We start from the raw sequence: 25,596 nt of genomic DNA, 5'->3' as shown, positions 1-25,596 counted from the left end.
CTGTTTGGGCTTTTTTGCGGTCAATTTGAAGCCTACAAATTAATTAACAGCAATTATGTCCCCCCACCACCATCCCCTCAATAAAAAAAATGGCTGGCGGCTGAATCTAGTTGATGATCCCTGCTATAGACTCAGCTGCGAGTCTTTCTGCAGTTTTGCAGTGTTTGGGTGTTTTGCCTGCCATCAGGTTGCTAGTAATTAGGCTACTTTGGTTCATTTTTGTTGAACTTGAAACTTTTTGAACTACAACATTTTCACCTTGAATTTCTGAACTGTAATTTTTTTTGTGTGCCTACATCACTGTTCATAAAATCATATTTTTTTTGATCATGCTGCTCCGTCTGCTGTAGAACTATGTGCTCCAAAACACAACTGACTACCCTGCCGTTATTCTTGACAGGAAAGTTCATTACATGACAATGGTTTAGCAAAAGAATAAGTGAAAATACACACACAGATGCAAATATACGCGCACACATTCTCATAACCACTCACAGACAAACAAATTACAACAAAGAAGAAATGTCATGGATGTGATACAACAGAAGACCAAATAAATATGATTTATGAGCTTTTATTGTGAAAAGTAAATAAACAGATATTTCACACATACATCACGGTGTATACTGTATCTCCCAAAGTAACATTCAGACTTGTAATGAGAGGAAGACTTATGGGGATATAAATATTGAGTTATAGATATCCTGTACAATAGTCATAATGTTAAAGGTATATTAGGTATATACTGCACCATTATGTAGCTCTCTGATATGGTCTTTTCAAATGAACAAAAAAGAAACAAGAAGAACAGATACACAACAGATAGCCTGAAATTAAAAACAAGATGAGAAAAGACTCACGCAAAAGAAAAAGGAAAATAAATGTTCAGAAAACAAAGTGATTCACATGCAAACTCTTATGACTCAGGAAACTTGCCCACTGACCAAAAACTATATTAACGAAAAATTATATTTTAAGAATAATCAAAAGAGCATAGAGTATTTGCAGCAATAATTCTTAATTTGAATGAAATGTGATGCTAGTGCAAAAATATTTCAATTGGCCGTCTTCGGCTAGTTGATATGCATGGAATATTTAATATAAACGCTAAACAAACTGAAACTTTTGGCATTTTAGTTTTGTGCGCACATTGCATACAAGCTGTTGTATCATATCTGGGGTTTTCATATGGCTCCATAGAGATATTACAATTCTTATTCATACTATTCTCTATAGTTGTATTGTTGCTTGGACAAGAATAGCCGATTACATTTCTAATCTGAATATTTGTACAAACTGTATGCAAATTTGGGTTGTACAGTATAGTGTGTTAAATCAACAAATAGTCAATCTTAGCTATGTATGATAAGGACTTATTATACAGAATAAAATAGTAACTGATTACATAACACGTACATGCCCACACAATCAAAAGTGTTGTATACAAAACGGACATAATCAACATACCGGTAGCTCCTTGTGCTGTATGTACAGAAACACTTCTACACAAGTTTTTTTCTTTATATGTATTTTTTGTCTTTCTGAAACATGACTGTAATTATCAATCATGATGAGCTCCTAAAACACCAATAAAAAAGGGAAACATCTCAAAACAACAAAATCAACAATGGAGCACCTGGTTGTGCTTGTGCTAATGTTTACTAATGTTACTGTAATGCTGCTTTGAGCTGTGCTGATGTGACATCATCATTGTGCGACCAATGTGGCCGATACGAGCTAGGTCTGGTCCTCGAGGTTGAAGTTACCCATCACCACATATCTATAATTTCCCAAATTCAAACCCTGACCTTTTACATTAGGATGAATTAATACTGACCCTTCACCATTGGTTAGGGTCAACATCTACTGTACCTACTGTAACAATGGCATTTGGTGGTGGTTGTAAATGTCCAGCCCTGCTCTAACTAACAGAGGGCTGTCTGGGTGGTGAGTGAGGTGACCAGCAGTGTTAGTAGGATGGACGAGGGAGCGTAAGGTACAAGGGAGGTGGAGCTACTGTTGGAGTTAAGGAGGAAGAATGGGCTCCCTGAGCTGTCGTTGAAGTTTTGGTTGTTTCTGGGGTTGTAGTTTGGGTTGTAGTTTGAGTTTGAGCTGAAGTCCGAGTCGGACATGGTTTTGAGGGAGGGTGTACCTTCGCATCCTCGCTCGATCTGCCCACTGCGGAACAGCGCGTCTTGGAGGAGATCCGGGAGGCGGCCGTTGAGGTCCACAGAGGCCAGGCAGCCTTGGAAGCCGTCCCGGGACGCCACCAGCTTGGGCAGGTTATTGTACATAGCAGCGCCCAGTCCAGCAATAAACAGGTCACCTGGAGGGAGGAGGAGAGAGGACACTGACATGTACTGACAGAGTCGATCTTTATCACTAAGTCTTTTATTTTACAGTCCTGGTAATGCTTTGTTTTACAGTCCTGTTTAAGCTGTTATTTGCAAATACATTGTTTTTAAAGAGTGTTTTACGATAATTAATTGTAAAAATTCTACATAACCAACCAGGGTGGACGTGTGCGACTCAAAACCACAATAGCCCATTGAGCTAAAGCCCAAGCATTGGCTCTAGGACATGGGTATTCAGGTCTCAAGCAAGGTTAGTCATCCCACATGGTTCACTGAACCACCTCTGCTATATACTCTACCTTTCAGGTCGAGGTTTTTGGCTCCATTGACCACCTGGCTGGTTGCCTTGGCGTCCACCTTCAGCGTGTGGATGTTGCTGTTGTCACGGGTGATGACCACATTGTGCCACTGGTTGTCATGGAGAGCCCGGTCGCTGTTACCCTTGATGACGTTAGGCCCATTGCCAAGGTCAAACACGTAGTGGATGTACCTGAGGGAGGTCAAAAGTCAGTCTGGTCACTGAATAGAACACCTGTTTGACCGATAGGAGTGGCGCAGGAGAGGAGATGGCCTCTGGGCCTCTTGGCCTCTGTGAGTGGAGTATAGGAACTACTAGAATATGTCAAAATGGTGACATATAACCACTGTAGTTATACACTACATGGCCAAAAGTATGTGGACACCTGCTCGTCAAACTTCTCATTCCAAAATTGTGGGCATTAATATGAAGTTGGTCCCCCCTTTGCTGCTATAATTGCCTCCACTCTTCTGGGAAAGCTTTCCACTAGATGTTGGAACCTTGCTGCGGGGACATGCTTCCATTCAGTCACAAGAGCATTAGTAAGATCGGGCACTGATGTTGGGAGATTAGGCCTGGCTCGCAGTCGGCGTTCCAATTCATTCCAAAGGTGTTCGATGGAGTTGAGGTCAGGGCCCTGTGCAGGCCAGTCAAGTTCTTCCACACCGATCTCGACAAACCATTTCTCTCGCTTTGTGCACGGGGGCATTTCGTGCTGAAACAGGAAATGTCCATCCACAAACTGTTGCCACAAAGTTGGAAGTACAGAATCGTCTAGAATGTCATTGTATGCTGTGAGGTTAAGATGGGGGGCCTAAGGGGCCTAGCCCGAACCATGAAAAACAGCCCAAGACAATTATTCCTCCTCCACCAAACTTTACAGTTGGCACTATGCATTCGGGCAGGTTGCGTTCTCCTGGCATCCGCCAAACCCAGATTCGTCCGTCAGACTGCCAGATGGTGAAGCATCTGCGGTTGTTGCTCCTAGACGTTTCCACTTCACAATAACAGCACTGGCAATTGACCGGGGCAGCTCTAGTGGGGCAGAAATTTGACTAACTGACTTTTTGGAAAGGTGGCATCCTATGACGGTGCCACATTGCAAGCTCTTCAGTACAGCCCATTTTACTGCCAATGTTTGTCTACGGGTGTGGCTGAAATAGCCGAATCCACTAATTTGAAGGGGTGTCCATATACATATTAATTACAGTATATGTCACTTATTGTGACATATTGTTATATGCTACTGTAATACCATCCCTGTGTGCACCTACTGTCCTTGGTGACAAAAAAAAAATGTTAATAAACATCAAAGTCTAAGACCAGGTGGGATCCCACTCACCCTTTGACTAGCTCCACAGCGATGAAGTCGTTTCCGTCTCCAGTATTGAACATTATGAAGCCGTCCGGGGAGGTGGTTTTGAACTGGAAGAACAGGTGCATAGAGGTGTAGGCCTGCAGGGTGGCCAGGCTCAGGTAGCTGCTCTTGGACTTGAAGGTCACAGGGTCAGCGATGATGGAGCGCATGCCAAACCGGGCGTTTAGCTCGCAGAAGTCGATGTCTCCGTTCTTACAGAGATCAATGTACAGCATACCGTTGAACCTGGAGTCAATAGATGAGAATAAAGTTCTATTTGACAAATATATTATCTGATGCATTAAAACAGATATAGTAAACCACTTTGTTGTTAACTGGAAGAACATGTCATTCACTAGCGGCAAACGTATCAACAAGATCTGCTGAAATGAAGCAAAACAGCCATGTTAACTGATTTAGATATGGCTTCACCAAAACTGACACCATGTCAACTATGTCGACATATCCAATCCGATGGCGTGGTCCTCACATTCAAATCTGTTCGCATTGCCTGTAAAGAGCTTGTATCTTGTATACTGTTATGGCTTCCTGGGTGAAGTAACACCGTTTATAACCGTATATAGCAGAAAGTATAGAACAAAGTATATGAGAGAAGAGGAACCTGAGGCTCTGCAGGTGTCCGATGAAGCTAGAGGGGATGGCCGAGACGAAGCGTCTCTCCGTCATGATGCCCGTCTCGATGTTGTGGAACTCTAGACGGGTGTGGTCACCCGCCATCTGGCCTGGAGTAGGGGATGAAGTGAAAAAGAAGAAAAAAGAAAAAAAGAAAAAGAAAACACTGTCTGATACTAACACAAAAGGGCTGAATTTAAAGAGGTGGTGAATTTCCGGTACGAAACGATGTAACAGTACAGCTGAATGAACTCAGCAAGAACAATTCAGACATATCAATAGATATCAACAGTTTATAGTCACCTTTCTCAAATAATTATTTCAAATAACATTTAAAACCACTATAAGTTCATGTTAATTAGCTAATTCTGTAATTCCCGTAAGCCTTAAACTAAATGAGAACACCAGACACATCACCCATACAAACAGTGGCAGATGAGGAACTTTCTCTCAGACTGTAGCTAGTATAGTACCTTCTGCTACGTCATCGTCCACCGTGAGCTTGTAGGTTTTGCCCCGGCGGACCACGCGGACCGTATGCCACTCATTATCATTGAGTTTTTGCCCAGCATACAGGGTCTCTGGTCCCTTGCCTGAGAACGATGGTTGGTCACAAAGTTAAAGTTGTCCTGCCTCACCAACCAAACCTTTGCTTTCCAGTTGATTTCCAGTCTCCAATAGGGGCTGTTATATTGGGCCTTTTCCAATAGAAGGAGGTAATATAATGGGCTTATTTGTAGCGACTCAAAAGAGCAGGTGTAATTCAAGGCATATACTGGGGATGATGATAGCAGAGCACCTTGGCATGTCAAGTTGATTTGTATTCTGATTCATTTTCAATTGGGATAATTTTTGCCTTTTCACTTTGTTCACTTTTCAAATTAATTGTGTACTGGGTGTTACTGTGGAAAACAAAGGTTTGGTTATTTTGGTAAAAAGCAACAACGAATACATTTTTCTACAACAATATTTCTTAAATTGTGATTGCACACTGGAATAGCACCTTCACTGCGGAAACGTACGATTTTAAATATGTATTCAGCAGAAAAACACTGCAGTCAATGTAACAATTACACAGCTTTTACTCATCATAGGGTCTGGAAATACCTTCCAAATACTTTCAAAAATCTGTTATTAGTAGATGAATACTACGTAGTTCAAAGAGGACTGTAGTGTTACCTACATGTATACTAGGTTATTACTGTATCTTTCACAGCCAGGTAACGCCCCAGAGCTGATCACTTGAACTTCAGCTTGGTTTAACCAGAATGCACCAGTAAAGCCCAGTGAACTAGACAGTCTACTGCACTACCATGTACGTGTGTGAGCAGTTGTCTGTGTGTGTGTGTGTGTGTGTGTGTGTGTGTGTGTGTGTGTGTGTGTGTGTGTGTGTGTGTGTGTGTGTGTGTGTGTGTGTGTGTGTGTGTGTGTGTGTCTGACACTACTTATCTGGCCTCTGCAATGACAGGAGATACAGGAGCTTCAGCAGGAGCGATATTCTCCGGGACACTTCCGTGTGTTCTCACCCTGTCATGGGTGTGCTGTTGATTTCAACCAGCCGACACAAACAGAGTCTGGCAGACACAACCACATGTGCTCAGAACCCCTGGAGGGATGCGGCATTGATTTGGACAGTTTCTTGTTTCCTTGTGCTGTCATTTGAGTGTGTTAACAACTTGACTTTTAGTTTTGAAGGTTGCGGTTATTGGGCCCAGTGATGTCGTCATCACATCATTTCAGGTAATGCTCGTAATATTACTCATAACTAAGATGTACGGTACAGCTCTTTATAACTAAGAATATTAGCTCAGAGGAGCTCTTAAATCACAAAATAGGCCTTATTCTACACAATATTACAATGGGGGTAAAAATATAAGTGGTTGGAAAGGTACTGTGGGTTTATTTCTGAGACCACCTTGATTTTCTTTTCCAGGTGGGCTCCCCAGCAGAAGACATTATGTCAAATCTGGATTCCACTCTTTGTCCTGAAATGCCACAGCAATTTACTGCAGCAATTAGCATCAGACATTATAGGAGCCGAATGTACAATAACAGTAATCATATCTGTCACTCACACACACACAAGCATGCACACAGGAACGCGTGCACACGCACACACAAACACACACGTGCACACACACACGAACACGTGCACACACACACACACTGAATGCGTCTCTTACGTAAAATACCTCAGTTCTCAGTCTTAGTCTGTCGAGAGCTTTGAAACTAATGTGCAGCACTTAAAATGTACTTTTCTTTCTAGTGTCTGACAATAAAAAAAAACTCATAAGGACTACAGAGACGTGTTGTTGTGCACCTTTGAAAACATCATCGATGGAAATAGCATGTTGACTCCTTCACACACACACACACACACACACACACACACACACACACACAGACAGACAGACAGACAGACAGACAGACAGACAGACAGACAGACAGACAGACAGACAGACAGACAGACAGACAGACAGACAGACAGACAGACAGACAGACAGACAGACAGACAGACAGACAGACAGAACACTAAAGGTTTCCGAGCCCTATTCATGAGTAAAAGCAGTTAATGTTGACCTACTCCCCAACAGTATGGACACTTAATATACCTGAGTGTATTATAGTGTCGTACTAAAGCTCTGACTTGGACTTGAACCTGGAGTCTACATGTTTAGATGCAAACAGAGCTCACCAAATTGACACATTAAAGAAATCTTACTGTATCATGACACTGATATAATCATAATTAAACCATTAACTAATTTGTCGCATTTCACTTGAAGAGGACCTACACTATATGAATAGTATAACATCTTTATATATATATGTGTTTATCATTTTGTATATTCAAGTTACTTATTCTACTACACATATATATATTGTAGTAGAATAAGTATATGTATTCTATGTTGTCCACCTACGATGAAGCTCTTTCATGTAAGAATTTTAAAATGTTTAGTTACGTAACAAGTGGTGATTTATTAATCTCAACTTCGTGATGAAAACCAAAACGCTAAACATTGTACCTGCCATATATGATTTTTTGAAAAGGGTTATATAATTATCCATCTCTAAAAAGGGAATGCATATTGCAGCAAAAAAACGCTAAATCAAACTTTCATTACAGTAGAACTTCCTAGATAACTAAAATACATTCATGCGGGGAAAACAATTCTGTCACAGGACATTATAACAGGAAATGTTCTTATTTAATAAAATATGGCCTTACATAAAACTAAAACCTAAAGAGATTAACAAATCACCACCCTTGACTGTCTGTTTCCAGTTTGAGTGTTTCTGTTGTCCGTGATCTATTGATGGTCTGACCAGTTCAACTGACAGTCACACCCCTTCTCCAACCAACACCATAGGGATAAGAGGAAGACACACTTAAAATAACACATTCCTTTAAACAGCAGAGTATAATAGTACAAGAGCAAAATGAAACTTGAGTGTTAACTTACTGGAAGTACAGTTTATCCTGATACAGTCTAGATGGGGAAGAATAAATGACAGATGAAATTGCATCCTTCAAGGTTATAGCTGCAGACATCCAAAAACAAGAATTCCACCCTTCCGGGGACGTCCACATGCAGAGAGGCGGCCATTTTGTAGGGGGGAGGTGGGGGGGGGTCCTATATAGACTTTCAGGTGCTAGACTGTTAGCTTAGATTACAAATGGCTGGCTTGAATTCTACAAGTGTCACTGCAATTGCAATATGATTGTAATAACTGGTAATGTAGCAATAAGTATGAGGTAGAATGAATATATTCACAAATGTCAAATCTTTGGTCCATATACAATAGTTATGGCTGACATGGGGATTAGTTGGGTGTTGTATGGTAAAATGTACATAGCGCTTTTGCAGCACTTGTTTAAGTTATGAAATTAACTTAGTTTTGTGACCACCGCTATAACACTTAGATTATACACATATGGGCAAATGTAATTTATTTAAAGCTGCATAACAAGGACACTGGCTGTCAACATTTTAAAAATGGCCGCTTTTATTTTACCAACCACATAGATTCTCCAACCCAGCATAGACTTCCATTTTGGAATAGTTTTCATTTTGATTTTAAACTCAGTCTCCAGCTCCGAAGCCTTCACACCAACTTGTTGACTAAACAGGCTATTAAAATCATATATCTGATATTAGCAAGAAGGTGGTGTTGGCTATTCATATTGGAGCCACAGATCTTTGAAACAGTGCAATGCTATTCTACTTGACACTTGAATAAATTTAAATATTTAAAAAAGTGTTACAACACTTTTATTATTTTGGAGCAATAATTGACGAGTTCCTTCGCTGACAACAAATTCCTACCTGTTATAGGCCTACAGGTTTCTGTGACGGCCATTTTGAGTCGGCCTATGGGATCCTGCAAGGGACATTCTGGGTTGGTCACCATGTGGCTGGTGGGTTCATGTGTCGTCAACCGCAACAGAAAAGTGGGAGCGAACAGCCGCGATCCAATCAGCACCAGCACCATGCAGAGGCATAAGACCCTCATATCTAACAGTACAGTATAGAGACTGTGTTGCTCAGTTGGTAGAGCATGGTGCTTACCAAGGGGTGTGGGTTCGATTCCCACTGGGGCCACCCATACGTAAAATGTATACACGCATGACTGTAAGTCGCTTTGGATAAAAACATCTTCTAAATTGCGTAAATATTATATACAATGTAGGTTGTTTCTATGAAACAATGTATAATATGGGTTTAGATAAACATATCAAGAATATGTATCTCTTCAACACTTAAATGTGGATATGTGATGCTTGTTATTGATATCGTATTTGATACAAAAAGTGCATTGTGTATGGGTTAGTTTTGTGTAGCCAATTTTTGTAGTTGCAATGCAGTTTCTTCTTAATAAAATACTTTGATGACTAAAGTAATATTTAGTGTGCATAATATAGTCTATCAATTGCTACTGTAGGTATTATAACAACGAAGCACACTACAAACTACTATGACAAATATCCAGCTTTATTAAAGCTTTAATCAATCTTAAAGACAGTAATAGTGTGTAAATATAGGTTATGTATACTAGTGCTTCTTTCCTTTTTGTAACACAGTGGTGTGTTTGTAAAAAAGAGAGAAGGAAGGTTGCCTGGGGGGCAGCCAGCTGCAGGTTTGGCTGGGCTCTGTTCTCGGGCTGTTCGCCTGACGGGCCGCAGGCTTAAGGCCTTTGAAGGGGTGAATACCATCTTTTGACAAAGCATGATGGGAAAATGGAGTTGATAGCTAGATGTACATAGAGAGCGTATATAGTATGTTTACACCATAAACAAATAGAAGGAGAACAAACCCAAAATCAAAAGCCAAGAATTCTCAACTTGAAGACAAGAAGATGATGTTAGTTGAAAATGTAAAGTTGAGATTTTTTCTTTCTCAATTTCCTGTAGATGATGAACTGAGAATCAGCTGGAGTAAGTCACCTCTTAGAAAGTCACAGCACTGCACAATGCTTATAAAGATGTATTTGATATACTATATTATAATAACAATAGTGTGCAAATCAGCCATAGTGTGATATTCAAAAATAGTGCGCAATTCAGACTTTAAATGAACATTTAAGATATACTTAATAATTAATGATATCTACTGGTGCTGTGACTGTCTCAAAATGACAATGGCTATGGTTTATCTGTTCAAAAGATGGGCCAGACAGCATATTTATCAATGACAAGAACTTTCAGAATGAAATAGCTTAAATAAAGCCCCAAAAGTCTAGTTAAAAAGTATAGTAATTTCTATAATGAGTGTTAATCTATATCTAATGACACATATCACAATAAAGTCCATGCAAATAAAAGTATAAATATATTTTTTGAATCACTACTCCTTATATTATTGCGATCCTTTACTCTAAGAACCAAACTACGAGTTTAAATAAGAAAGTCAAATAATAATGATGGACGGATAGAGACATTGAACGAAGAGAGAAAGAGAGTGCCACATTTTTTAACACGTGGCGTAGTCTGTAATGTCATACGATACCTAGGTTGACCGTGAGCTTGACCCGGCCCCCGTCCAGCTCTAGACGCAGCGTGTCGGCCGAGTCCCGTGAGGTGGTGGCCATGAGCAGGCCGTAGGCCCGCTGGGACATGAAACGTAGAGACACGTCCTCAGCCTCTGTGTGCATCACCTGGGGCATCACCACCTTCATGTACATACTGCCGTCATAACTCAAGATGGACGCCTCTGTCAGGGGGGGAGATGGAGGAGGGGAGAAATCGAGAGAGAGACAGAGAGAAAGAGACAGAGAGAGAGAGAGAGAGAAAGAGAGCGAGAGAGAAAGAGAGCAAGACAGAGAGAGACAGAACACGAGAGAGAGAGAGAGAGACACAGAGAGAGAGACACAGAGCACGAGAGAGAGAGAGAGAGAGAGAGTGAGAGAGACACACAGAGCACAAGAGAGAGAGAGAGAGAGACATACATTTGTTAGTCACAACATCGGCTGTCACACATCTTGTTTAGGTGGAGAAATCTACATCATAACTGCATTTTCAGCACACGTGCATGCTCACACACAGACACACACACACACACACACAAATGCCCCCCATGCTATTGTCAGTTGCTGGTTTCCCATCACCGCTCTCTTCAGGTGAGACTCTCTGTATTTTTTCACTCTCACACACATTTATCTGCCATAACAAATGTTAAATACATATTGTACCTACAGCATGCTGTGGACTCCCCTATAGCGTATCCAACTATATTCGTTTACACACAGATGATGGCTGAGGTACAAGGGAAGGGTTCAAGATGGAACACACACATACACTCTTATACCTCACAGCCCGCTCCTGTCTAACAGTAGAGATGAGAGGGGGGAGAGCGTTGTATGAAAATGCGTTAAATCGGCCATGAAATAGCTACTCTGGCAGAGCCGGGTTTAAAGCAGAGAGGAAGAACACGAGGGGGAAACAAAAGGAGACAGACTGTGCTACCCTACATCTGCTGGAATCTGTATCCACTGATATTACAAGCCTACTCTGCTCGCTCTCCTCCTCTCTCTCTCTCTCTCTCTCTCTCCATTTCTTGCTGCCCGGCATCCAGCCAGTAGACACAAACACTCTTTTAGTCCTCACAGCTGTGAAGACTCCATCCGGAAAACACACACACACACACCCTCCTTTGACGCAGTAGCAAAGAAATTGCTGACAAACTCTGCAATTACATCCCAATCAATATGCTATTATGTACGATTAGATGCTTATCTCCCTCCTCCTCTCCAAGCTTCTGCCAAGGCTTAATATATACCCAGCATAACAGGTATAGGCTGGACGAGGACAGGGGGAGCACCTCTGGGTACAATGAAGGCAGAACCAGGAAGAGAGGGGAAGAGGGAGGAGAGAGAGAAAGAGGGGCTAAGAGTGGGAAGGAAGAGGTAGTGAAATGGAGAGAGAGAAGGAAAGAAATAAGGTGGATAGAGTGAGAAAGAGAGAGTGATAAAGACAAAGTGAGAGAGAACGAGAGAGAAAGAGAGGGAGAGCTAACACATTGGAGTTGGGAGAGAGAGAGGTGGAACACCTCCAGACAGAATGTCTGTGGGTGAGTGTGAGGTGTGAAGAGAGATCAGGAAGGTTTAATATCCCAGTAAATGACTGTCAGACTGATACTAACTGACAGAGCGACAGACCCCTGAGGGACAGACAGACAGACATGTCACTATAGTGTGTTCACATAGACATGGTGGCAGGTTGTCTTCCGCTGGCAAGCCACACACAATAGTCAGGGATTAGTTCCTTCAATTTAATCTTTTAATTTATCAGAACTAGGCCGGTATTCAGAAAGCATCTCAGAATAGGAGTGCTGATCTAGGATCAGTTTAGCCTTTTAAAACATAATAAATAAAAGGGAAGGGCCTGATCCTGGATCAGCATTCCCGACTGAGATACTTTGTGAAAAGGGGCCCTAATCTTGGTTTAACCAAACGGTTAAAACATCTATTTAATATGAAGGAAAGGATGTAGTGTAGGGAGAGGATGTGATTGGAGAGCATGGAAAATGGAAACTTCTCCTACAATATTCTACTGTGGCTACCATCATCTTTTGTTATTCTGCTTTTTTTCTGTTCTCTGTTACTGTCCATGTTACATCCTGAATATTATAGTCCCATTAAATTAACCATAATAAACATCATGAACACAAAGCGTATCCAATCCCGCGGCTGACTGAAAGTGTTCATTAAAGCCAGTAATGAGGTGACAAAGCTGCCCTACCGCCAGGAATTTGGGCACTTTAATCAACAAAGAGCTTTAATTGACATTCCATCTGACCTATCGATGATGAGGTAGACCAGGATGGAATACTTAATCAGGAAGTTGGAGAATGGATCTGAGGATGTGATTGGGTGACAGAGGTATATCGCTGTGACTTTCAAGTTGAATGAGTAGGTGTGTATAAACATTTGACTGGTACTGTGTGTTTGTGTGTTTTGTTTTGTGTGGGTGTGAGTCAGCCTCTCCGAGATATGTATTCAGATGACCTGCTCTGTTTAAAGGACACTGCATCCACCGTGCTCTCCAGTAATGAAAAAGCTTGGCATGCATTAAGAGCCAATCAATGTTCATTATACTGTCAGTCTCCCCAATAGATAAAGAGCTGCTATCTCCCAATGACAAAGGCATGGCACTGACGCCATGACGACTGCACTCCACTGTTCCCACTGACTACGCTGTCCTGTTGACCGCTTGTGTGTGTGTGTGTGAGCGTGCGTGCGTGCAGTGACAAAAGCTTTGAACAGAGTGTACTAGCACGTAAACCATCTCAGTTTGATCTCCTATAACCACGGAGAGAATAGGACAGGAGTATCCGCACCTTTCACTGTGCTCTGTTTGTTATGACACCTGCTGAGGACACAGTACACCTCTGTTTCCTTGTCTGAGTTGTGCTTGTACACTGCATTGGGTTCCTTGTCCTTGCTTTGACACTTGAACAGGACATGGTGAACACTTGTTTCCCCTGGCTCAGCCAGGCTACTTATACTGCTTTGATTCTCTATTACCTTTTGTCCTTGGTTTGTTTCTTCATTGCACTCTTTATCCTTGCTTGGTTTGAAATGAAGGCGGCAGTGAGATGTGTGGAGAGTTTTTGACATTGACAAAAGCATACCAACTGTGATTTAATAGTGAAGCAAGCAGCTGAGTGAATCTCAGATGTCCCCTTCAGCTCTGCTGAACCACACTGCATTTTTCAATTCCACACATACGCACCTGCACAAATGTGCGCACAAACTATGTAAGCCTGTGTGTGCCTGTGAGTGTGTATCTGCGCGTGCTTGTGTGTGGTTGTGCATTGGCACTTGCATGCGCGCCTGTGTGTATATGCACGCCAGTGTGTGTGTGTGTGCATATGTGTGCGTTCGTCTGAGAGTGTGAAAGTGAATCAGTAACTCGGTGCAGCTCATTGTAATTGCTGATGAAGAAGATGAGAAGGAGGGGAAGGCTGACTGATTTTAAAGTCAGCTCCACTTTGCATAATTACCACACAAATTACACAGGAAAGAGAAGGTGCCATTAGGATAAAAGATTGGAGGATTTCACTTGAAAAGGGACGAGTTTTGCTGCAATCTACTAGCAGATGTGAATACGGCCGAGGAGTAGCATGAGGTTGATCTAACAGGTGTGCTCATCTAACATTTATCTAGCAAAACAAACACGCGCACACACAGGAACACACGCACACGCATGTACACGTACGCACACGGACGATACAGTGCCTGTAACTGTTCTCCTGTTCTCCTCTAGTCTAACCGCTAAGGGAATCTAGCATGGAGCGCCTTCCCAAGTGTCAGCTTTTCAAAGCAACAGAGAAACGCCTCAGCTATTTCGAGGCCCCAGTCCTGAGTGCCCGCCAGTGAATTAGCTGAGATGAAATAAGAACAAACCAGCCCCCCCCCCTTCCCCGCCACACACACAGAAATACATAAGACACATTTAGAGAACGGACATAGTTCCAAACCACTGCAGAGGCAGTCATAAGAGACGAATGTCTCACTAATTGTTTTTATGAAATGGAACTGCATTCATCCATATTCAATTGCCTTGGAATCAGAGTCCGATTTGAAGTCTTCTACCATGATAAACATTCTCACAGTCACTGTATCATTGTATCCCACTCAGTTGACGTCAACCAGTGGTGATTGTTTGTGGCGCAGCGCCCACAGAGAACCAAATATGATAAATGGACCCGTAATGCGTAGAGACGTTACATGCCCTCAAAATGTCCTCTGAGTCTCTCAGCTGTGCGGTGGAGAGAGACTGCGGTTCTCACAAAAAACCACATGGTCGCAGCAGAGTCCACAGTCACAATATGCTACACTGCAGTCTGAAGGGGGGGAGAAAAGTCAGAGAGAGAGAGAGAGAGAGAGAGAGAGAGAGAGAGAGAGAGAGAGAGAGAGAGAGAGAGAGAGAGAGAGTGTGTGAGTGTGTGAGTGAGTGAGGAAAATAAAAGTAAGAGAGATGTTCATGTATCCAGAGAGAGTTTAAAACTACTATCAAACTATTCATGGTTTGTAGGTCCACTAAAACATGCTGGGTTGTTTGGATGACCCATTTGCTAGGTTGCAGGCTTTGGGTTGCAACCTAGCATATTTATTTATAGGGGACAATGCACATTAATCAACATCAATATTACTGTAATGTAACATCCATGTAAATGTGCCGCAGTTAGCCAAAAGCTAGCCACTATACAAATACTCACTAAAACAATACAAAATACAAATACATTACATCCAATAATACATCATTCTAACAACAACACCATCATCAACTGTCGTCTTACATATGAGGAACCACAGATAACTCGAAAGGGGACAACGTAATCCCCTCTAGTTACTGCCCTTGTTATCCTGGAGGTGCTTTCCTTGAGCATGATATGCCGGCATAGGGGTGGAGGGGTAAGACCATTCAGGATATTAAAGACAAGGCTTGCATCTACATACTGCTTAAAGCTATCCAGACTAAATCAATTATGTATGTAAATGATGTGGCAGTGGTGGTAACATTTTTTTTTTTTTTTTAAATCAAAAATCTTAAGTGTTTGTTTGTAGAGTGATTCAATTGGTTTCAGAATTGTCCTCCTGCTTGTGACCAGCATGTAAGGGAATATCTCAAATGTGAGAAGATCATAGCATGCATATATAGTTTGGCGGCCTACAGAGGAAGGAAAGGTCTGATAAACCTAAAGTTGGATAATCCAAACTTGACCGTGTTAACCTTCTTCTTCACATGTTTCTTAAATGTCAAGTTGAAGCCCAAAATGACGCCGAGATACTTGAAGTTAGACACAACTTTCAGATTCTCCCCATTAACAAGAACAGCTCGTTGGGAAGAATCAATGGATTTCTTAAATGCAGGCAAGAATTAGTCATCCATTGAGTAACATGTACCATAGCTTTCAGTTAACTTGCTTAACAACTAGTTGTCTATTTTTTGAGGGTACATACAGAACTGTACCATCTGCAGACATCTGCATGTTAACTTGCGGGCAAGCAAGTGGGAGATCATTTATAAAGATGGTAAACAGAAGGGGGCCTAATATAGACCCTTGTGGGACCCCAATGTTATAATAAAGAGAGTTCGACTAAGTGTCCCCCAAACAAACCCTTTGACCTGTGTTTGTCAGATAGGAATACATCCAACTAATAACTTCAGTGGACACATTAAGGGATAGGAGGAATGCAGCAGACTTCCAAGCATTGGGGAAGGGTTGTGGAGATATGACCAAGTGGGTGGGTTAATTATCCCGCCAAATCCAGAAGATCGAAGTGATCCAGCAAGCTCATGAATTAGGATTGTTGCAATTGTAGCAAGTCCACCAGACAGTGCAGCCAGCGCTGAGTGGAATTACTTTTCAACGGACAAATGGGCAAGGTGTTGTGGCTGACCAAAAACTGTGAATAAAACGCTGCCTAACATTACTAATGATCCATTCAGATTAAAAAGACATAGTATGTAATTATGATAGCTATCTCAGTCATTGACAATTTTAGACAATGTTAGCTAGCATGCTAGCAAGTAAACACCTGCATGCATGCTAGCTAGCAAACTATTTTCCTGTGCTGTGTGTGTTTGCAAAAATGTAAAGTTTTTGTTGAAGTTTTGCTAGCTAGCTATGTCAGTGTCTGTAGCTAGAAAGCGTCTCCTAACGTTAACTTTACTATGTGGTGCAATGACTTTCACGTCAGGTAGCTAGCTAGATAACTTAGCTTAGCTAGCTAGCTCAAACTAGATTTCTCACCCGGTTTGGCTAGCTAGACCAGAATTTACTAAGCTAGGCCTATTCCCTGTTTGTAGCTAGTTGGCAAGCTTATAACTCATGCTTTTATTATGGTTCAGTAACTGTAGCTATGTTTTCTAGCCTAATTGTTTCTATGACATAAAGGAATGTCTCAATTGTTCATCCAAGGTGTCTGAGAGTATAACAGAACTCATTTGGCAGGCCAAAACCTGAGAAGATTCCAAACAGGAAGCGCCCTCTCTGACCATTTATTGGCCTTCTTTGTTATCTCTATCCAAAACAGGGGATCTCTGCTGTAACGTGACATTTTCTAACGCTCCCATAGGCTCTCAGAAGGCCCCAGAACGTTGAATGATGACTTTGCAGGCCATGGCTGAAAAACAGTAGCACATTTGGTAAGTGGTCGATCTGAGAACAATGAGACTGGCGCGCGCGTGCACGAGAAGAGTCCATTTTACTTTCTCTGTCTTTGAACGAAAACAACGACTCCCGGTCGGAATATTAGCGCTTTTTTACGAGAAAAATCGCATAAAAATTGATTTTAAACAGCGTTTGACATGCTTCGAAGTACGGTAATGGAATACTTTGAATTTTTTTTGTCACGAAACGTGCCGGTCGCATCACCCTTCGTTACCCTTCGGATAGTGTCTTGAACGCACAACAAAATGCCGCTATTTGGATATAACTATGGGTTATTTGGAACCAAACCAACATTTGTTATTGAAGTAGAAGTCCTGGGAGTGCATTCTGACGAAGAACAGCAAAGGTAATCCAATTTTTCTTATAGTAAATCTGAGTTTGGTGAGTACCAAACTTGGTGGGTGTCAAAATAGCTAGCCCGTGATGGCGAGCTATCTACTCAGAATATTGCAAAATGTGCTTTCACCGAAAAGCTATTTTAAAATCGGACACCGCGATTGCATAAAGGAGTTCTGTATCTATAATTCTTTAAATAATTGTTATGTTTTTTGTGAACGTTTATTGTGAGTAATTTAGTAAATTCACCGGAAGTGTTCGGTGGGTATGCTAGTTCTGAACATCACATGCTAATGTAAAATGCTGGTTTTTGATATAAATATGAACTTGATTGAACAAAACATGCATGTATTGTATAACATAATGTCCTAGGAGTGTCATCTGATGAAGATCATCAAAGGTTAGTGCTGCATTTAGCTGTGGTTTTGTTTTTTGTGACATTATATGCTAGCTTGAAAAATGGGTGTCTGATTATTTCTGGCTGGGTACTCTGCTGACATAATCTAATGTTTTGCTTTCGCTGTAAAGCCTTTTTGAAATCGGACAGTGTGGTTAGATAAAGGAGAGTCTTGTCTTTAAAATGGTGTAAAATAGTCATATGTTTGAAAAATTGAAGTTTTCGGATTTTCGAGGACTTTGTATTTCGCGCCACGCCCATCATTGGATATTGGAGCAGGTGTTCCGCTAGCGGAACGTCTAGATGTAAGAGGTTTAAACTGTGTTCATATTATGTCTTTGTCCCTCAGATACTAGAGGCTGCATGGCCCTGAGAGTGCTTTCCCCACCACCAGTGTACTGAGTGCAGGTAGCTACATATTGAAATGAAAGTAGTGTCTCAAATGTTCATCTACGTTTATCTATTTTGTCTGTCCTGTAAAACCTTTGTTATGTTGTTGTCCCCCAGATACTTAAGATGACATGGTCCTGAGAGTGTTTCTCCCACCACCAGCGTAGCGAGTTGGAAAGAAGACTGCCCGCCCAAGCATTGACGAGGGCAGAAAGTCATATTGTTGTGTTAAGTATATATGTATACATGTGTAATATTGAATACTATTTAATATGTAATACTGTACTCAACTACTCTCGTTAGTGTAATTGAGTGGCTTTTCAGTAGTACAGTGGCTTGCGAAAATATTCACCCCCCTTGGCATTTTTCCTATTTTGCTGCCTTACAACCTGGAATTAAAATGGATTTTTGGGGGGTTTGTATCATTTGGTTTACACAACATGCCTACCACTTTGAAGATACAAAATATTTTTGGCACATCTAGCCACTGGGATTTTTGCCCACTCTTTGACTTCTTCAGGATCGGTGTCCCTTCCACGGGACGGTTCAGCTAGCGTAGGCTAATGCGATTAGCATGAGGTTGTAAGTAACATGAAAATTTCCCAGGACATAGACATATCTGATATTGGCAGAAAGCTTAAATTCTTGTTAATCTAACTGCACTGTCCAATTTACAGCAGCTATTACAGTGAAAGAATACCATACAATTGATTGAGGAGAGTGCACAATTTTGAACATAAAAAGGCATATTTGGGCAGTCTTGATACAACATTTTGAACAGAAATGCAATGGTTCATTGGATCAGTCTAAAACGGTGCACATACACTGCTGCCATCTAGTGGCCAACATGTATATTGCACCTGGGCTGGAATAATATATTATGGCCTTTCTCTTGCATTTCAAAGACGATGGTACAAAGAAAATACAAAAGAACGGTTGTTTTTTTCTTTATATTATCTTTTACCAGATCTATTGTGTGTTATTCTCCTACATTCACATTTCCACAAACTTCAAAGTGTTTCCTTTCAAATGGTACCAAGAATATGCATATCCTTGCTTCAGGGCCTGAGATACAGGCAGTTAGATTTGGGTATGTCATTTCAGGTAAAAATGGGAAAAAGGGGCGGATCCTTAAAAACTTTAAGTCATACCACAGATTCTCAATTGGATTGAGGTCTGGGCTTTGACTAGGCCATTCCAAGACATTTAAATGTTTCCCCTTAAACCACTCGACTGTCGCTTTAGCAGTATGCTTAGGGTCATTGTCCTGCTGGAAGGTGAACCTTCGTCCCAGTCTCAAATCTCTGGAAGACTGAAACAGGTTTCCATCATTCCTTCAATTCTGACCAGTTTCCCAGTCCCTGCTGATGAAAAAAATCCCCACAGCATGATGCTGCCACCACCATGCTTCACTGTGGGGATAAGGTTCTTGGGTTTGCGCCAGCCATAGCGTTTTCCTTGATGGCAAATAAGCTAAATCTTAGTCTCATCTGACCAAAGTACCTTCTTCCATATGTTTGGGGAGTCTCCCACATGCCTTTTGGCGAACACCAAACGTGTTTGCTTATTTTTCTTCCTTAAGCAATGGCTTTTTTTCTGGACACTCTTCCATAAAGCCCAGCTCTGGAGTGTACGGCTTAAAGTGGTCCTATGGACAGATACTCTAATCTTCGCTGTGGAGCTTTACAGCTCCTTCAGGGTTATCTTTGGTCTCTTTGTTGCCTCTCTGATTAATGCCCTCCTTGCCTGGTCTGTGGGTTTTGGTGGGTGGCCCTGTCTTGGCAGGTTTGTTGTCATGCCATATTCTTTCCATTTTTAATAATGGATTTAAATGGTGCTCCGTGGGATGTTCAAAGTTTCAAATATTTTTTTATAACCCAACCCTGATCTGTACTTCTCCACAACTTTGTCCCTGACCTGTTTGGAGAGCTCCTTGGTCTTCATGGTGCCGCTTGCTTGGTGATGCCCCTTGTTTAGTGGTGAAGCAGACTCTGGGGCCTTTCAGAACAGGTGTATATATTCTGAGATCACGTGACAGATCATGTGACACTTAAATAAAGTCCACCTGTGTGCAATCTAACAAATGATGTGATTTCTGAAGGTAATTGGTAGCACCATATCTTATTTCATAGCAAAGGGGGTGAATACACATGCATGCACCACTTTTCCGTTATTTCTTTTGTGACTTTTTTTAAACATGTTATTTTTTTTCATTTCACTTCACCAATTTGGACTATTTTGTGTATGTCCATTACATGAAATCCAAATAAAAATCCATTTAAATAACAGGTTGTAATGGAACAAAACAGGAAAAATGCCAAGGGGGATAAATACTTTTGCAAGGCACTATACATGTGGACGTGGGTGGCGGATGGGCATAATCATCTGCCTCTGGTTCCAAAGGTACCATGTTTGAAATTTCAAATTCACATTTTATTTGTCACATGCACCTAATACTACAGGTGTAGACCTTACTTACAAGCCCTTAACCCTTAACTCTATTTCTTGAACTGCACTGTTGGTTAAGAAAATATTTACTAAATAAAAATAAAGTACAAATAAAAAGCAACACAGTAGAATTACATAACAATAACGAGGCTATATACAGGGGGCACCGGTACTGAGTGAATGTGCGGGGTAAAGGTTATTCGAGGTAATTTGTATATGTAGGTAGGGGTAAAGTGACTATGCAGCGAGTAGCAGTAGTGTAAAAACAAATGGGGGGGGGGGTCAATGTAAATAGTCTGGATGGCCATTTGATTAATTGTTCAGCAGTCTTAGAGCTTGGTGGTAGAACCTGTTAAGGAGCATTTTGGACATAGACTTGGCGCTCCGGTACCGCTTGCCTATGACTTGGGTGACTTTGACATTTTTTGGGCCTTCCCCTGACACCGCCTGGTATATAGGTCCTGAATGGCAGGAAGCTTGGCCCCAGTGATGTATTGGGCTGTATGCACTACCCTCTGTAGTGCCTTACGGTCAGATACTGAGCAGCTTCCATACTAGGCGGTGATGCAACCAGTCAAGATGCACTCGATGGTGCAGCTGTGGAACTTTTTGAGGATCTGGGGACCCATGCCTAATCGTTTCAGTCTTCTGGGGGGAAAGGGTGTTGTCGTACCCTCTTCACGACTGTCTTGGTGTATTTGGACCATGATAGTTTGTTGGTGATGTGGACACCAACGAACTTGAAACTCTTGATCCACTCCACTTCAGCCCCGTCGATGTAAATGGGGGCCTGTTCAGCCCTCCTTTTCCTGTAGTCCACGATCAGCTCCTTTGTCTTGCTCACATTGAGGGAGAGGTTGTTGGACTGGAAATAAACTGACAGGTCTTTGACCTCCTCACTATAGGCTGTCTCAGCATAGTCGGTTATCAGGCCTACCACTGTTGTGTCATCAGCAAACTTAGTGATGGTGTTGGAGTAGTGCTTGACCACGCAGTCGTGGGTGAACAGGGAGTACAGGAGGGGACTAAGCACACACCCCTGAGAGGTTCCGGTGTTGGGAATCAGTGTGGCAGATGTGTTGTTGCCTTACCTTACTTCCAGGAAGTCCAGGATCTAGTTGCAGAGGGAGGTCATTTAGGCAGGTTACGTTCGCATTCTTCGGCACAGGGACTATGGTTGTCTGCTTGAAACATGTGGGTATTACAGACTCGTTCAGGGAGAGATTGAAAATGTCAGTGATGACATTTGCCAGTTGGTCCGTGCACGCTCTGAGTACACGCCCTGGAAATCCATGGCCCCGCAGCCTTGTGAATGTTGACCTGTTTGCTCACATCGGCTACGGAGAGTGTGATCACACAGTCGCCCGGAACAGCTGGTGCTCTCATGCATGCTTCAGTATTGCTTGCCTCGAAGCAAGCATGAAATGCATTTAGCTCATCTGGTAGGCTCGCGTCAATGGGCAGCTCACGGCTGGGTTTCCTTTTGTAGATTCACTGGTACTTCCTGCTTTACTTTTTGCTTGTAAGCAGGAATCAGGAGGATAGAGTTAAGGTCAGATTTGCCAAATGGAGGGTGAGGGAGAGCTTTGTATGCTTCTCTGTGTGTGGTGTAAAGGTGGTCTAGAATTTGACATGCTGGTAGAAATGAGGTAAAACGGATTCAAGTTTGCCTGCATTAAAGTCCCTGGCCACTAGGAGCGCCGCTTCTGGACGAGCATTTTCTTTAACGCTTATGGCCTTATACAGCTCGTTGAGTCCAGTCTTAGTGCCAGCATCAGGTGGTATATAGATGGTTACACATAATATAGATGAGAACTCTCTTGGTAGATATTGTGGAACTACAGCTTATAATGAGGTACTCTACATCAGGCGAGCAATACCTTGAGACTATTAACATGTACCAGCAGTTATTGACAAATAGACACACAGCCCTGCCCCTTGTCTTACCAGATGTAGCTACTCCGTCCTGGGGATACACAGAAAAACCAGCCAGCTCAAACAGTAACGTGCAATTAAGCAAAAATAAACACACTTTTTGAAGAGGCAACAACTGCATGGGAATGCCCCTGTCTGTGTGTGTCAGGGCTCGACATAAAGGGAGGTTCTGGAAACCCTCCGGGCCAGTCCATCATATCATCCCTGTAAGTGGCCTGCTCTGGCCAGTGGAAAACATTTTTTTATACAACTGGTTACCCGAACATGCCCCAGCCTTTTATCTACACCCCAGATGAAAGCTCTCAGATGATGACAACGTGTGGTATACCATGGAGCCAATGGAACTCAACACCCGTTCATCAATGCTGCCCCGTCTGTGCAAGGTGTAACATTTTGTTCAAATAGCAAGGCTGCTATATAGTATATGAATAGAATAAACATGAATAGAATCGTTGTCATATCATTATTAATCGCTCTCTATGAGGCTGGCACATCCCGTAGGTATACCATCCACTGCATCAGGATGACTACAATCCAGCAGCTCTCCGATGCAGGTCTGGAGGCCAGAGAGATAATGAGTGTGAGCGGGCACAGGGCTGAAAGCTCTCTTAGGAGCTATTGGAAGCCGTCCACGGAAAACAGGAGGAGATGGAGTAACATCCTAACAGCTGCATGCGACAACAGTTGTTTCTGAGAAATGGAGCCCAGCTGTGCTTGAGACCCCGGCATCAGACAGCTACTTCAGTAATTGCACACTTCAATTTTACTATGCAAAAACCAGACGTGCGCTGTTTTCAGAACCACGGACAGCGTCCTTAGAAACCAAGGTTCTGGAACTTTCAACCAGCGTTTGGGTAGTTTTGATTTACATGGCAGTCAATACAACGCCTAAAATGTCACTTGACAACCGGTGTTAGTGAATGTAGCGTCATGTTGTGTTTAAAAATGGATGGTTTTGGAAATAATCTAGATGTTTTATGCTGGTAGCCCGTTGTATAAAAGCAATAATACACTCGAGGCCATGTGTTACGGTATTTTTATCATGGCTCTGGTGGTCTACGCCACTCGGCTTGTATTATTGCTTAAGTAATAATGCTATATTTAATCTAGGCTTTATAATTGATTATTTAGCACACGCGCGCTGCACACATAGGACTGTAGTGTATAGATCATCTGCTGGGCAGAGAGAGAGCGCAGATCTCAAACAACTGGTTGTTGCATGGAGCAGTTTATCCGAAGACCGACAGCGGTAGGGATGGAAAAACCGTAGGAAAGATGTTCCAAATTATGATATCTACCAGTAAATACAAAGGCAAGAATGGGTATGCAAACCAGGTATTTAAAACGTTCAAAGTCTTGGTTGAATATTTGCAATGCGCCATTCAGTCATCATGGAAAAGGCTACCTTGAAAATCAGACATTTCCTCTAGGCTATTTGGTCTTTGAAAAGTAAGGCTATTTGGTCTTTTAGAAGTTCTACTGCTCCAATATAATGATTCTGTGATATCATTTCTAATCAGTTTTTTTATGAGCGATGCAGCCGCTTTCGTTTGTTACCGGCCGTTTCAATTGAAGGGTGTTACGAGAATCTGCTGTGCTTGTGTAAAATCATGAGCCGTTATAACATCGAATTTTACCTTCATCTTGGTTTTCCATACAATGCGTTCCATTACAAAAGAACCAAGTTTTTGGTCTCTTTCTCGTTTGAAAAAATTATACAAAAACACATTAAATAACAACAACCATACACAATATCCACAACAAAGGGAAGGTAGTGTAGGAAGGGGGGGCGTTTTTAGAATCCATACCCAAACTCACACGGGGCCCAAGGGCAGTACGGGGGCAGGCTGGCTGTTCGCGAACAGGGCCCTTGGTCGGAATGTGGCGCGTGTGAGTTCTGGGGCAGGACGTTCCAGTGGTATCCACCTGGTGGTAGTGTGGTATAACAAATAAATGTAATAACAACTCTTCGACATCTCAAATGGCGAGACTGACTAGCTACCAAATGGACGGACTGAATTTCTCAAGATCATGTTGTCTATTTAGTCAGGAAACACCCACATTATTCTGACATATTTGAATGAAATCATGTAAATGTAAAAATTATGTGAATGTCAATGTATAATGCCATTAGGTAGGTCTGTAAACAAATACATTATTCTTAAAGTGGTAATGCACACGCTTTTTCCAAACATGTCGTTTTTTTCCCTACAGGCCATTACAACAATTAAATATAACATTTAAGTCCTTGAAAATGACAATTAAGTGCTTGAAAAAGTCCCTGAAAGTACTGGCATTTGACTTGCCAATGTCTGTATGAACCCTGTATAGGCTACTTGCTCAGGCCGCAAATGAAAGATAAAATCACTTGCTATTGAAATTATGCACGCATCATTGGCTTTCCAGTCAGATCTTGACGGGAAAGTATTTTATTCATTTGGGCCAGTAGCTTTCAGTTGGATGGCACTGGCCCTGTGTTGGCTACTACTTGCAAGCCCGACTGTGTGCGGTTCACTTAAGGCCTATATGTCTATCACCTTGTGATAGCCGTTAGCAATGTTTTCCGTTTTCAGGGTAGATGGAAAGGCAATTAAAAGTAGCCTATGCCTATCTCAAATCAAATCAAACTTTATTGGTCACATACACATGGTTAGCAGATGTTAATGTGAGTGTAGAGAAATGCTTGTGCTTTTATTTCTGACCATGCAGTAATATCTAACAAGTAATCTAACAATTTCACAACAACTACCTTATACACACAAGTG

General features: G+C 41.9%; 1 protein-coding gene across 13 annotated transcripts in view; it reads right to left on the bottom strand.

Annotated features, from left to right (window-relative positions):
* The window catches only part of nrxn3a (neurexin 3a), a 437,173-nt gene that overhangs the window by 289,122 nt on the left and 122,455 nt on the right, over positions 1-25,596 (bottom strand). For 11 of the 13 annotated variants that reach the window (XM_029729379.1, XM_029729385.1, XM_029729374.1 and 8 more), the window contains exons 11-17: positions 10,654-10,857; positions 8,110-8,136; positions 5,116-5,235; positions 4,632-4,752; positions 3,995-4,255; positions 2,654-2,844; positions 2,153-2,326 (exon numbers count right to left, since the gene is read on the bottom strand). In XM_029729379.1, coding sequence (XP_029585239.1) covers positions 2,153-2,326; positions 2,654-2,844; positions 3,995-4,255; positions 4,632-4,752; positions 5,116-5,235; positions 8,110-8,136; positions 10,654-10,857 — 1,098 coding nt within the window. The remainder of the gene's footprint in view (positions 1-2,152; positions 2,327-2,653; positions 2,845-3,994; positions 4,256-4,631; positions 4,753-5,115; positions 5,236-8,109; positions 8,137-10,653; positions 10,858-25,596) is intronic. The other 2 variants (XM_029729373.1, XM_029729384.1) reach the window with 1 other exon arrangement.

Source organism: Salmo trutta, chromosome 33 (assembly GCF_901001165.1).
Source record: "Salmo trutta chromosome 33, fSalTru1.1, whole genome shotgun sequence".
NCBI classification, from domain to species: Eukaryota; Metazoa; Chordata; class Actinopteri; order Salmoniformes; family Salmonidae; genus Salmo; species Salmo trutta.
This window is presented reverse-complemented; position numbering and strand designations above follow the sequence as displayed.